Source organism: Nannospalax galili, unplaced genomic scaffold (assembly GCF_000622305.1).
Source record: "Nannospalax galili isolate Female #2095 unplaced genomic scaffold, S.galili_v1.0 scaffold652, whole genome shotgun sequence".
Classification (NCBI taxonomy): domain Eukaryota; kingdom Metazoa; phylum Chordata; class Mammalia; order Rodentia; family Spalacidae; genus Nannospalax; species Nannospalax galili.
The window spans coordinates 390,292-405,217 of record NW_008332152.1 but is presented as its reverse complement, the minus strand read 5'-3'; the positions used below and the strand labels follow the sequence as shown (position 1 = coordinate 405,217).

Below are 14,926 nucleotides of genomic sequence, written 5' to 3'. Positions count from 1 at the left end.
CCTGGTGTCGCTCTTCGTGGCGGCCCTGGGCACGGTCGGCCTGTACCTGGCGCAGTGGGCGCTGGCCGGGGCGCGACCCCCTCCCCGGCGGCGGGCGGAGCCGGACGGGCGGCGGCGCCGGGAGTCGGACGCGGTGCTGTCCTGGATCCTGACGCTGGACAGCTGGGGGAGCCGGTGGCGGGCGGCCTGGGTGGCCGCGCTGAACGAGGAGGCCGAGAGGCGATGGGGGCGGGGAGCGCCCTGCGCACTGGACGCCGCCGCAGCCCCCGACCCGCCGCCCTCCGCCGTCCCGGGCGGTGCATCCTTGAGGTCAGAAGGACCTGGGACCCGCGATGGGGAGTCAGAGCAACGAGATTCGGTTTCACACACCGGACGCTGTGGCTCCCCCGGGCTTTGGACAGCCGCTCAGAGGGACGGAGCCCTTGGGGGCGGGGAGCGCCCTGCGCACTGGACGCCGCCGCAGCCCCCGACCCGCCGCCCTCCGCCGTCCCGGGCGGTGCATCCTTGAGGTCAGAAGGACCTGGGACCCGCGATGGGGAGTCAGAGCAACGAGATTCGGTTTCACACACCGGACGCTGTGGCTCCCCCGGGCTTTGGACAGCCGCTCAGAGGGACGGAGCCCTTCCAGCCCACCGTCCTTCCCGGACGCCCTGGTGGGTTTCAAGTGGACACTTAGTGATCTTGCTGCCTGATAAATGGGTGACTGTGATTCAAATATGCTCCCTTTTCGGATCAGTTGGGCTGTGCCAAGAGCTTCCAAATTCTAAAAGGCTTGCGTTCCTGAGCGCATTAAAAAAAAAAAAAAAACTAGTGACCATTTGTTTAGATCCAGGGTGCTGGGGACTTGAGTGCTGTGTCACACCCCTGATTCAGCACAGGCAGCCTCACCACTGAAGAGGTGGGGAAACCGAGGCCTGAGGTTAAAGTCCCACCACCTTTGGTGTCAGAGCCAGGATGTGAAGCCAGCTGAGCTGACCTCACACCCTCAGGCTGTTACCCAGCCTTGTGGCTCACACTCTTTCATTGTTAATTACTTGGTAACTTATTTTGACTTCTAAGAGATCTTAGTTTAACAATATGGTTCCTGGCGTCTACTGTTTGGAGACATTTCACAGGGGGAATTAAGAGCCTGGTGGGCTGGAGGTGGCACCTGTCAACCCTGCAGCTGCCCCTCCCTCTCAGCTGTACAGGCTCTTGACCTGTACACAGCTGCCCAGCTCTGTAAAGCCCCACACTACCAGCCTTGGAAACAGCAAATACTCCGTGGCTGAACCCGTCCACCTTCAGAATATTCCACAGTGGGCACTGAGCCTGATTTTTGTGCCATAGCCTTAGCACATATGGTGACCACAGAGCGAGAGAGAGAGAGAGAGAGAGAGAGAGAGAGAGAGAGAGAGAGAGAGAGAGGAGAGAAGCTTTTTTGAGTGTAAATTAACATGAATCCAATAATCCAAGAGACTTTGTTTTGGACTGTTGGAAAAGGATTTTTAGATACAAAGACTGCAGGTCAGTTTACATCTGTCACAGTGCCTAGAATTGGTGCCCAGTTGCCAAGAGCTGGACCTCTCTACCCAGGGTCAGCCTTCAAACTCAGTGTCCTCATGCCTAGGAGCAACGCTCCCCCCACCCCTCATGAAGCTGCTGTTGCCGAATCCCGCTGACCTGGTGTTACAGGCCTGATGCTTGCCAGTCCTCTGTGGACTGGTGGCCTGAGCAGACTGAGTTTTGTTCCCTTTCTCTGTGGTATCAGCGGGCATGCTGGTTAATGATCTGTAGGATGTGGACACTGGTGGCCCAGAGGCAGTGTCCCTTCCTTCCGTGAACTTAGGATGGCTGGCTTCATTTCCTGGCATTTCTTGGTTGCTTTCCCAAAGCCTGATCACCCTAGATACGGTGCTCCCAGGGTCCCTTGTGCCTGGAGTGCTAAAGAGACGAAGAAGCTTCTGAAGCACTAGTCTTGGTTGGGCAAGTGAGTCTGAGAAAACCAAGAAAATACTTGTGGGGGAGGCCTCCCACCTCCAGCCCAGCCCTGCTGTTCGGGGATGGAAGGAGCTTGCTTGGCCATGCTCTCCCTGTGTGCCTGGCCAGGTTCTGAAGTCTTGGATAGCAGTCTGTCCCAAGCTCCTGCCTGGAAGTGCCAGTATTGTACTTGATTCGAGCTCCAAGTGGCAGAGAAGCTTGTTAGAGAATCACTCAGCCTAGTACCTGGGAGTGCTGGTTGATGTGAACCCACACGGAGGGGTTCGTAGGCAGATGGGATCTCAGTGCCTTGCCTTTTTGCCAGTGTCCTGGGCCATCGACATTGTAACAGTGTGATCTGTGAACAGGTGCTGCTGTTTGTGCTAGTGGGAACTCTATGGCCACGCCCCCAGGAGTTTCTCTCCGCCCTCCCCCCCACCTGGCTTTCCACTAATCCCTGATTAGGGCTGGCATTCCCAGGCTTCTCTAGACACAGCTTAGAGGCCCCCTACCCCCACACTGTCCTGACATTACTTTGCCCCAGTCAGGGAGGCAGCCCATACTTGGACTGTCACTGTGGAGTAGAGTGGAGAGACGCTGGTAATAACTAGATTGTATCTAGCATCTTCCATAAGAAGTGGAATTTTCTGCCAAGTGGAAACAGTGACCCCTCCCATGCCTCCAACCTGGTCTGACTTCTCCATGATCCTGTCTCTGCTGTAGCCATGCTCCCTGTGGGAAGCAAATTCATCCCTGAGCCCCAAGTGCTTCTTTTGAATGTGGTCCAGTGAAATGGACTAGAGGGGGTCTGGCCATGTGGTGTCTCACCCTGAGCAATGTGCCCGAACCCCTGAGACCTGAGCTCTGAGCGATGCCTTTCCGAAGCTTCTCTGTGCTCTGATAACAGTAGAAATACAAGCTGCCTGTGCCAGGGGGACCTGAACGCCAACGCTCACTCCAGAAGTAGTTCTGCATTGTACAGGATGGCAAGTTGGACAGACAGGAGAGGAAACTATTGTTGATCTGGTTGGCAGTCTTCAGGTGTGCCCAGAGCGTGGGGGTTGTTAGAAATACACATACCTGCTTCCTCATCCAGAACCACATTCACAGGGAAGGCTTGGGCTGGCTGAAGGGTAGGGAGCACCTATTACTTTCCTCCCTCCCTGAGTGGGAAGCCGCCGTGCACACCTATCATCATTTCTATCATTCCTAAGCCAGCTGTCAGTCAGAGGTCCTGCTGCACCCAGCACCACCTCCACATGGCTTAATATAGTCTCACGTCTCCACTGACTGACATTACAAACACTGATCTCCATTGATGGACTACTTGGAGTTGCTGTGTCACTGACCAGCAGTCACATGAACACTTTGGCTCATGATAATGATGTGTTACACTAGTGATGGCCCACACCCTGACTACACCTGAGAGCCGCCCCCCCATGTCTGTTTTCACAGCGCCAGCTCTGACGCTAGCTGCTGGTAGCAGGCAGTCTCACCTGTGGTCACAGGGCTTCCTCTCCACACTGATGCTCCATGGAGCAGGTGCTGGCTCCAGAGCTCCGTATCTGCAGCTGATGTGATGGGCTTGTCTGGTGCTCCCTCCCCACCCCTAGCACAGCTGGACAGAACAGGCAGTGGCTCTCGATCAGGAGGGTCTCCAGACCCGTTCATTTCTCTAGTCCTTCAACCCAGGATTTCTTCAGAGGAATGTTCTCATTCAAGTGACTAAGACCATCAGACAGTTTACAGTTTGAGTGAGGGGAAGTTTGTGTGAACTTAGGATGTGTTCCGAATGACTCTGATTTGTCTGAGTACATGTCTGCAGCTTGCATGTCAACAGAGTAGCCGCAGCCTGTAGCGTCTTCCCAGGATCTGACAGCCTTCCAGTTGTGCATACAAAAAATAAAAAACAATGACAGGGTACATGACAGTCTGGTAGTGAGACAGTGACAGCAGCCCCAAGTAAGGGCCATGCGTCAGCCTGTCCCTCCCCTGAGAAGGAAAGTGGGCTTGTGGGGGCGGCATCACCCTCTGCCATGCCCTCCCCCATTCTGTGCCTCAGACTTTCATGTCTCTCCCATCCAGGGCCTTCCTGTGGGGCCTTCCAGAGTTGCTTGCTATGCTTCCCCGTCTTGTTTTTAACTTTCTGAAACCCCTCAGATCTGGGCTCCCACTCTGCAAGGACGCTGCCCTGCCCTCATCCTGCCCTTGTTTCCAGTCATCCCTCCCTTGTGCCTGATCTGCTCTCTCCATGTGAGCTAGGGCTGAGTGCAGGTCTATCCAGACAGCTGGACCTTATGCCCAGCTCCAGAGTGGCTGGGAGCATGCCCTGGTCATGAGGGGTGAATGGCAGGCCGGGGCGGGGGGGGAGGCAGTAGCCACACAAAGGATGCCATCTGGATGCTGGCCTCTGGCTTGGGAGCCATCCAGGCCTCAGGCAGAATGGGCTATTTAATGTGCCTTGTTTTTCCCTTCCGAAGTATCGTCACCAAAGGAGGCTGCTGGGTGACTGTGCAGATCCGCAGCTCGAAGCCCAGGACAGGCACCAGTGGAACTGCATTTTGCACTCAGCCGTGCTCTGAGCAATTCAGGAAAGACGGGGTATAGTGTCCAGGCCAACCAAAATTCAGCCGAAGCTACTTCAGTCCTACCTCTGCAGGTTGCTGAGGAGGGGAGGGGCTTCTTCAGCAGTGTGGAAGATCTGTGAGGCCAGCCTATGGGAGACCGCTGGGGCTTGATCTCAGCCTCCGGTTCACTCTCAGTGTGACCCTGGGCCAGTCTTGACTGCTACAGGAGGAGATTGATGCTGTAGAGATCTTATAAAGCTGTTAGCAAAGAATCTGGCCTATAAGTCAGTAAGATTGCTGTTTTTTTTTTAAACTTTATTTTGAATTGCTTTCAGATTTACAGAAAAATTGAAAAAATAATCAGAAGAATTTCCATGTATTCTTCATCCAGCCTTCTAGAACTATAACTCAACCATCAGAACGAAAATTGCTGTTGGTATATGTTGTGGTAACTCAGAGCATAGAGGAACTAATATTGTAACAGAGCAAGGAGTTAGCCTGGATACAATGTTTCTGTCACCCATAACTCAATGAAAGTCACATTGTAACAAAGCAAGGAGTTAGCCTGGATACAATGTTTCTGTCATCTATCACTCAATGAAAGTAACATTGTAACAAAGCAAGGAGTTAGCCTGGATACAATGTTTCTATCATCTATCACTCAATGAAAGTAACATTTTAATGGAACAAAGAGTTAGCCTGGGTACAATGTTTCTATCATCCAACACTCAATGAAAGTAACATTGTAATGGAGCAGAGTTAGCCTGGGTACAATGTTTCAGTCATCCATAACTCAGTGAAGTTGACATTGTAATAGAACAAGACATTAACAGTGTCATTGTACTTTTAATAACTGAAACTGAAAGCCTTACTTGAATCTCACTGACCTCTATGCATGTCATGTTCAGGTCACCCCCCCCTTCCGGGCCTTCCCGGTCCTCCATGACATTTACTTGGTGCTTTTCAGTCTCCCTCAGTCTGTAATGGTTTTTCATCTTCTTGTTTATGGCCTTGATGGCATGTTGATTGTTATTTTGCTCAAAGCCTGTCTGTTTTTCCCACTATCGGGTGGAGATTGTGCTGTCACACATACAGGACCCCATTACTGACCTGTATTGGGGAGCCCGTGGTTTCGGTGTAGCTAGCGTCTTACTGGGAATGCCAGTCTTGGCCCCTCTGGCAAGGTGGTTCTGTGCTTTCAGTCCCCACCTGTCCCCCTCTAGTTAACAGGTGTCTACATGTTGAGAGATGCCTCCTGGAACTTTGACTCTGTCAATCTAGCACCCCTCAGTGTGGCTCAGCTGTAACAATGAATTAGATGAGTTTCGAAACTTCATGGTGATTTTCCGTTTCCTTCTGTAGATTATCATTGGAGCTCTACTGAGAGAAAAGGTTTAGTCCTATATATTTAGCTGGCTGTTTATGTCAGCGAGGACTCGTGGTTGTTTTTACTCTGTGGGTTATAATCTAGTACCATCACTACTCACTTTGTCGCTGGTTTTGGCCCTGCAAGCTTCTCCAGCCAGCTGTGCTCTTGTCAGCCCACACCGTGTTTTCTTCCTTGCTTTGTGGTTCTACCAGGGTGTGTTTGTGTGTATTTGTGGTTTGTCTCACGTTTTCTCCTCCTCTGGCCTCTGAGCAAAGTTGATTCTATTTATTGGAGAGTTCAAGATGTAAGACTTGGGTATGTGCACCACGCTCAGCTCCCAGTGTTCTGGAACCTTCCAATGGACAGAGCTTCAGCAGAACTGTGTGTCTATATGCATACACATATGCACACCTGTGTTTTCCTATCTGTCAGTATTTAGCTTCCAAATCACGAATGTATAACAGTACTTTGCATTCCAGTTCAACAACGTAGGTTCACCTTAGCCTCCTCTCTCCCTCACGTGTGTGTACCTGTGTGTGCACATGTGTGTACATGTGCACATCTATGTGTGTATAAGCCAGAGGACAGACTGTCATTCCTCACATGCCATCTACATTGTTTTTGAAGACAGGGTTCCTCATTGGCCTGGAACTTACCATGTAGGCTAGGCTGGCTGGCCGGTGAGCCTCAGGGATCTGCCTCTCTGTCCACCCCCACCCCCAAGCGCTGGGATTACAAACATGTGCCATCACTCTGACTTTTCTTTGGGTTCTAAGGATCACACAGTAAGTGCTTTCCCACTGAGCCCCCCCCTTCTTCCTCGCTTTCAGTTTCCCTGTTTGACCGGTTCGAGTCCACACATTGCTAACTGCGTGGAAACACGTTGCTGGATCACAATCTCTGATGTAGTCAGGATGACCTGATGTTCTTAGTTCAAATCCACCCTCCTACCACGTCAGGTGCTTTTGTCATTTATGTGTCATGTTGGATTTCCATGTTACTGGTTTTTCTATCCTGTGTCTTCCACTTTTGAAGAAAAAGTTGGGGAAGCCCAGCTAGATGGCTTAGCAGTTGAAGGTGCTTGTCGCTAAGCCTGATGACCTGAGTTTTCCTGGAATCCATATGGTGGAAGGAGAGAACCAACTCCTGCAAGTTGTCGTCTGACCTCCACATGTGTGCCCTGGCATGCACATCCCTCCATATGCACACCAAATAAATACATGTAAAAATAAATAGCAAAGTGTTAAAAATAAACCAAACTGGCAGGATGGCTCTGTGGGTAAGGATGCTTATACCACCAAGACTGATGACTGATTTCTAAACAGTTTTGTGGTCTAAACAGAGCTTTGTGGTGAGGAATTTTCTACTTATGCCCTATGTAAATACTCAAAAAAGCTTCACATTTTGGAGGACTTTGAATTTTCACATTAGGGATGTTCAGCTTAACACATCCATGTGCATTTGGTCTGTTCTGGACTTTTTTTTCCCCCCTCACTGCCCAGAGCCAGAGCTTTAATCCTGGAGTCTCTGTAGTGTGGTTGGTGTCCGAGGGGCTAGCCCTCCACCTGAGTTCTCATTTTCAGTGTCCTGGCAGTTCCTTCATTTGTCTTTTCTCATGTGTGAGCAGCCTTCCCATCTGGGCAGGGTGGCCATGCTGCTGCTGAGCCCGAGCAAAACCATGGACATGTGGGAGTTGGTTGGGTGCTGTGGGCTCCGCTCCCGAGTCCCCATAGGCAGGTGGACTAGAAGTGCTAAGACAATCTCCCTGACCTTATTTTAACTTAAAATGAATCTGCTTTGTCGGAGCACCCCATGACATTAAAGGCCCTGTGCCTCTAGGCTTCTTTCTCTGGTGCTCTTTACCTCAGGCTCATCCCAGCCACTGGGCACCCTGCTTATGCTGCCTGGCTGGCACAGGCCTCAGTGTCACATTGTCAGCTCACAGGGCAGTTCACGGGGTCCCTGGCCAGCTGTCCACACTAAAGCTAGCTGCCGATGCAGCCCAGAGACGGTGACTTCATCCCTCCTGAGATGTCGATTTCATCCTCCTTGATGTTTCTGGGATGGGGTAGACGCTGCCAGAACAGGGTGAGGTTAGAAGCCCTAAATCAAAATGATCTTTTATGCTAGCCCTTGATCACTGGGGAGTCTAAAGAAATAGCAAGTGGATCACATCACTGTTGATCTGTGCTGTGCCTGCCAGAGCGGCTCTGGCCCCGGCACACCGACTCTGTTTCCCACCCATATTGGGAACTAGCTCATCACTATGGAGTCCCCAAACTAGAGGACACACACAAGATTGCAGTTTCTAGCCACCCCATCAGAACAGGAAGGGCTCTGGCAGGAAAGAGTTAAAGAAGACTGTCTTTCCAGGTTCATCTTCACATGCCAGCTGGGGCTTTCCAGAGAACTCATTTGTGAGAGGACAGGCCTTGGCTGGCTGAAAATTTTTTTATGTTATGTGTCAATGTTTTGCCTGCATGTAAGTGTACCACATATGTACAATGCCTGCAGAGGCCAGAGAGGGCATCAGACCTGGAGTTACTGTTGCTGGCCATCATGTGGGTGCTGGGAACTGAACCTAGGTCCTCTGGAAGAACAGCAAGTGCTCTTAACTGCTGAACCATTCCTCCAGCCCCACACATTTGCTTTTATATAAAGCATCAATCTTGTTGCCTTGTAGTCATATTAATTTAATAGAACATCTCTCATTTGGAGAATTTCTTTTCTAAGACAGGGTCTCATGTAACCCAGGCTGGCCTCAAACTCAGTATGTAGCCAAGGATAGCCTTGAACTCTTGATCTTTCTGCCTCTACCTACCAAGTGCTGGTATTGCAGGTATGTACCCCATGCCTGGTTTACACAGTAGTGAGGATAGAACCTGTTGCCTGGCCACATGGTTCAACTTTGAGCCCCACACATTCTCTAATAAACTTCTCATACATGCTGATAAGCATTTTACCAACTGAGATACATCTCCACTCCTCACTTTGAGATTTTTAAATAACAAGAACCCCCCCCCAAAAAAAAACCCTGAGGACTAGGGAGATGACTTGGTGTGTAAAGCACTTGCCACACAAGCATGAGGATCCGAGTTTAAATCCACAGAACCCACATAAAAGCCAGGTGTGATATGTGTGTCTGTGCTCATTCTGCAAGATGGGAGGCAGAGACAGGGAAACCCCTGTGAGCCAGCGAGCCTGGTGTATGCAGAGACTGACTCCAACAAGGTGCAAGGTGCGGACCAACACCCAAGACTGCCCTCTGACCTCATTGTGCAAACATGCACCTGCACTATACAGACACACATATATGTATACACACATAAACACACAAAAATAAAAATAATAAAAAAGAAAACAATACAGTGATGTGAGCTGCATCCACAGAAGGGTTTACTGGAGAATGCGCGGCAGTGAGAGTTGAGCCGAGCAGCCAGGCAACAGGGAACAGCCAACTCTGGAGGGCTGTGAAGCAAGGGCCAGGGTCATAGCCATCAGACCGCCTCCTTTTCAGCCCAGGAGTCTTGTGTGTCACCTCAAGTCCCAGAGAGAAGCCAGGCCCTAAGGTCCTTCCTGCCCAGCAGTGGGAGAGGAGAAGGGGCACTTCAAGTTCATGGGGCAGGAGAGGTGATTCCCTCCACCCGGAGAAGAGCAGTTTACTAGCAAGGGGAGGGTGCTGCTGAGCAGGCTAGCCGTCCACTTGCCAGTCGCTGAGGTGCACCTGGAGCCCGCCCTGAGGTTGAGCTTCTCCCAGAACTTGGACCTTAGGGCTCAGCACACCCTTTGAAGCTTCATGGCTCCATCTCGGGGGTCTATTCCTGTGCCCCACGCCTTCTCTATCCCTCCCCCGCCACAGGGTTCTGCCTGCCTAGTGCTGAGCAAGATCCAGCATCAGTTTAATCTCAGGTGTAAGCCCACTGATGTTTAATCATTGCTGGGATGCTCTGTTATGTTTTCTTAAATTTGCAGTTGTGTAGAAAGTGTGTAATTTAAAAACAGACAAGTAAAACCAAGGCTGCCCTTGTGCCTTTTGCCTCACACAGCTTCTGTCTTCCAGGGCCCGCTGCGACTCTCCTTCCAGCAGGACCCACAGCCGAAGCCCTTGCAGCTGGCAGTTGGGGAAGTCTCCAGCATGCTCAAGTCAGCACAGGAGAAGGTGAGCTGGGTGCCGCCTTTCCCTACAGACTGAAGTGAATCTCAAGTTGGGGCTGGGCGACTGTGTTGTTTCAGAACTACGGAAAAGACAGAACTTGTTATTCCATAGTCAACCCCTCATTAGATGGATGGATTTTAAAAAGTCGGCAGGAGCTGGCGCACACCTTTGATCCCAGCACTTGGGCGGTAGAGGCAGGTGAATCTGAGATCGAGGCCAGCCTGGCCAAGTTCCAGGCCAGTTGGGGCTATAGGGAGACCCTGTCTCAAATAACAAATAAAACAAAGCAAAAAGTCTACATATGAAGGAATATTATTCAGCCTTGCAAGGGACTAGAGCACCAATACCTGTGTGTGCACCTCTGTGGGGACCAGGGATGCGGCTCCATTGGTAGTGTGCTTGCCCAGCATGCATGAAGCCATGGGTTGGTTTAGAGCACACACCTCAGCCTCCGCATAAAATTCACACCTGTAATCCCAGCTCTGGAGAGATGGAGGCAGGAGAATCAGAAGTTCAAGGTCATCCTCAGCTGCATAGTGACAGGGCCTGGAGGCAGGTGGGGCTGTGTCCACTTTGTAGGGAAGAAACTGAGGACCCAACCTTCCTGCTTGGACAGCAAGCTTTGTCTCTGCTAGTGACAGATAAGTACTGTACTTCTGGGAGGACTGGGCAGCTGCTGTTGTTTTCCGAAACTTCCAAGTACAAAGGGGAGCAGAGTGCATAGTAGGATCAGATGTGCATACTAGGATCAGATTGTGCATAGTAGGAACAGATGTGCATAATAGGATCAGATGTGCATAGTAGGATCAGATGTGCATAGTAGGAACAGATGTGCATAGTAGAATCAGATGTGCATAGTAGGATCAGATGTGCATAGTAGGAACAGATGTGCATAGTAGGATCAGATGTGCATAGTAGGATCAGATGTGCATAGTAGGAACAGATGTGCATAGTAGGATCAGATGTGCATAGTATGATCAGATGTGCATAGTAGGAACAGATGTGCTTAGTAGGATCAGATGTGCAGACATTACAGCAGCCTAGTTTTAAAGGTTTTCATAGTGCCAGAAAAGCAGCCTTGGAAATGGGCCATAAAATTCCACTCCTTGGGGCTGGAGAGATGGCTCAGCGGTTAAGAAACTGGTTGTTCTTGCAGAAGACCCAGGTTCGAATTCCAGCACCCACATGGCAGCTAACAACTGTCTGTAACTCCAGTTCCAGGGGATCTGACAGCCGACAACCTCTACTGTCCTCTGTGGGCATTGCACAACACGGGTGCACTCACATACATGCAGGCAATGCATGCATACACATAAAAATTTTTTTTTAATTAAAAAAAATTCCACTCCTTAAATCCAACTGCAGACGTAGACGCAATCAAAAGCTGTGGACATGTAGTGTTTGTGCATCCTGTTTATAACAGTGTCATTCACAACATATAAACAGAGAAGCTGCCCAGGCTATGTGGATGGTGCATGTGAACAGTGGAATATTACTGAGCCTCATAAAGGAAGAAAATTCTGACACATCCCTCAACATGAATGAGAACATGAGTTCACACGTAAAAGCACAAATACTGTAAGATTCCACCAAGATGAGGTCCCTAGAGTTAAGCACAGAGGCAGAAAGTAATACTGGCGTGGGGGCAGGGAGTTGGTTATCTGCTGGGGACTGACCTGCCCTTTGGGAAATGGAAAGTTCTGGAGGTGGATGGTAGTGAATGTGGAACAGCATGTGTTCAGCACTGTTGAACCACATGTGAGTAAAGGAAGGGTAAGTCCCGTGTTCTATAACTTGTCCTGAGGATGGAAATCAATAGAGACCTATGCAAACTTTTAAGCATTTTATTTGGCTGGAGAGATGGCTCAGCAGTTAAGGGCACTGTCTGCTCTCGCAGAGGATCCAGGTTCGATTCCAAGAACCCACATGGTGGCTAACAGCCATCTGTAACTCCAGTTCCAGGGGCTCTGACACCCTCTTCTGACCTCTGCAGGCGTTGCATGACATGGGCATACTTACATACATGCAGGTAGTACACTCATGCATATAAAATAATAAATAAAATATAAAAAGTCCTTTATTCTTTTATATAGAATCATTCAGCAGCTGTTTGCTTTTCCCATGACTGCGCTGTGGTTCATTTGCATCAATGCCCTCAGTCTCATGGTTTGGGGGGACAAGTGTGCCACAGTGTGTTAGACGTTCACAAGCTTGGAGCTGAGCCGTGGTTGTAGCTGGTGAATTCTGTTACAAAGGTAGTTCTGTCATTATTACAAAATCAGCATGTTAGCATCACAGAAACTTAGAAAAACACAAGAGGATTTACAAACACGTGTACCAGTCCTGCGCGGTTCAAACCTCTGTGGGGTTAGTCCGGTCCTGTGCGTTTCCAGATCTTCTGTTTCGCATTTGTTTTAAGGTATTTGTTCTGCTCTGTCTGTTGTTAAAGTTCTCTGAATCAGCGGGTGCACAGTACCCACTGGAGGGAATCTGCCCATTATGCAGTGGCTGCGTCACCCTGGGAGGAGCCAGGCTCCAAGACAGGGTGCTGTGCCCCTGGCTCCTTTGCACAGGGCTCAGCCTCCCATCTCTGCATGTGTAGCTGCTCATGCCCTGCCTCCCTGGCATGGAGCTGGGATGTGTTAACTGAGGTCTCACACCGGAAGTCCTCAGCCCACGGCGGCCTCTCCAGTGTCCCCCTCTGGCAGTGTTCCCACTCTGTTTATTTTCCCAGCCATCCTAAAGGTGGAAGTGCTTGGGAAAAAGGAGAAGTCCTTTTAAAGGTCTTGATTTGTTGCCAGGAAGCTAGCCTTTGAAAGGGAGTGATTACTTTGTGTATGTTTTAATACAATTACAGGAAGTAGTACATGCTCACTGGAAAGTCGAAAATGGCTTGGAAGTGCACAAGCAGCAAAAACGAGGCTGCCCCTCCCCGTCCTCCCCCCTGCAGGAGGGCTGGGCCAGGACTTCACCCTGGCACCCTCAAAAGCTTGTTGTCCGCCCAAGACAAGTGGGAAGGAAGCTAGGTGCATGCACGCACGCACACAGACAGACAGACAGACAGACACACACACACACACGCACGCTCAGACTCACAGAATCTTGTTTTGTTACAACAGTTTTCCCCGTAGTTCTTTGCTTTTGTATTTTCTTGATTGAATGAAGAAAGGATTATCCATAGTGCAGTGACTGGCTGCTGTTCTCTGAGGTTCAGTGGACTGGCCAGGCAGGTGGACATATCTTTTGTTCTTCATCTACTACGCAGAATGCTGGCCCTCTGCTGGCCATGAGCTGTAGATGTCAGAAGGGTTGGGTAGTGACTTCAGAGCCCTTCGTGGCTCTTAGCCATTCCCAACCTGTGCCCATCTAAGGGAGCATGCTTGTGTGTCTATGCCTATGTGTGTGCATGTGCATGTATGTTTGTGTGAGTATGTGTGTATGAGTGTGATCTTTCTGAGCTCCCAGGAGGGTAAGTAGGACCAGGACCCCTTAGGTGCTTGGGTCCTATGTGTGGCCCTTTTCTCTTTTGGAGAAGTGGCTTGGTGAGCCACAACACACCCATTCTTAGGATGACTGGAACCAGCTCAATCAGAGCCTTCTCACAGTGTATCCCAGCTGGGACATTACTTAATGTCCTCATATCAGATGAAGACCAGAGACATGGAGACTTCTTTTTAAATATTTTATTTATTATTATTTTAATTTTATGTGTACTGCCTGCATGTATGTGAGTGCACCTGTGTCGTGCAATGCCGCAGAGGTCAGAAGAGGGCTTCGGATTCCCCTGGAACTGGAGTTAAGGACGGTTCATAGCCACCATGTGGGTGCTGGGAATGGAACCCAGGTCCTCTGCAAGAGCAGTCAGTGCTCTTAACCGCTGAGCCACCTCTCCAGCCCTGGAGACTTCTTTTTAACACTGTTCTGGGATTGGGTGTAGTCCTATCTTCATACCTTGCAATGTGTCCTGCTTAACGGCTCCCTGTGGGTTCTGAATTACGAGGGAAATCTTTGCCTGCATCCCCACACCTCCTGTGCAGAATTCTTAAGAACTCAAGAGCACTAAGTCCACACTCTAAAGAATTGAGCACCTGTGATTTCCAGGGCGTTCAGAAACCTTCCCTCTCACTTCCCCGGGCTCAGATCATCTCTTCCTCATCTTTATCTCAGCCTCGACAAGGCTCCGTGTCTGTGCTAAGAGGACACGCCCTCCCAGCCTATGTCTGCTCTCAGCTGGATCAGAGTGAGGACTGGCGCCTGGCTGGTGAAGCTGTGTGGAGGGCTCCGACCTCGCATACTTTCCCGCAGCGTTTTCAAACCCCGTCCTGTGTATCACAGTCACAGTCTTTTGCAACACTGACTCGGCAGCAGCCCCTGTCCATAGCCTGCAGAGTACAGTCTTCCCTGCACTGAAGCTGCACAAACATCCTGCAGGACCAAGGACAGGGCAAGACCCAGGCCCTGCCTGCCCAGCTGCATCAGGAGCATTTGCACTCTGGACACTGAACATGTGCCTTCATTTTGGATTTTTTTTATGCACACCAACAGCCAATTCTCCAATTTGGTGTCACCTACTGGGTGCCTTCCTTTTAGTTCAAGGCTGACCCTAACCACGGGCAATCAGCACTACATTCTGGCTTCCAGACTTGGGTTCACAGGCCTTACGACCACACCACAGACACCAAGTGCACTTGTAATTGACAGGAGACAAATCAGGCCTTCCCAGGATTTTTCAGTTCAGCATTTTATTGGAACAGCTCACAGAACCCATGAATACAATTTTCACATTGTTTTCAGTTTACCTAGCTATAGTCAAGTAAAAGAGATGTGTATACATAGGGTGTGGCGTGGGCAGAGCTCCCTGGGCATGGGCCCCGT

General features: G+C 50.2%; 1 protein-coding gene across 1 annotated transcript in view; it reads left to right on the top strand.

Annotated features, from left to right (window-relative positions):
• The window catches only part of C2cd2 (C2 calcium dependent domain containing 2), a 60,076-nt gene that overhangs the window by 431 nt on the left and 44,719 nt on the right, over positions 1 to 14,926 (top strand). Inside the window, exons 2-3 of the mRNA XM_029560792.1 lie at positions 1 to 235; positions 9,956 to 10,054. Coding sequence (XP_029416652.1) covers positions 1 to 235; positions 9,956 to 10,054 — 334 coding nt within the window. The remainder of the gene's footprint in view (positions 236 to 9,955; positions 10,055 to 14,926) is intronic.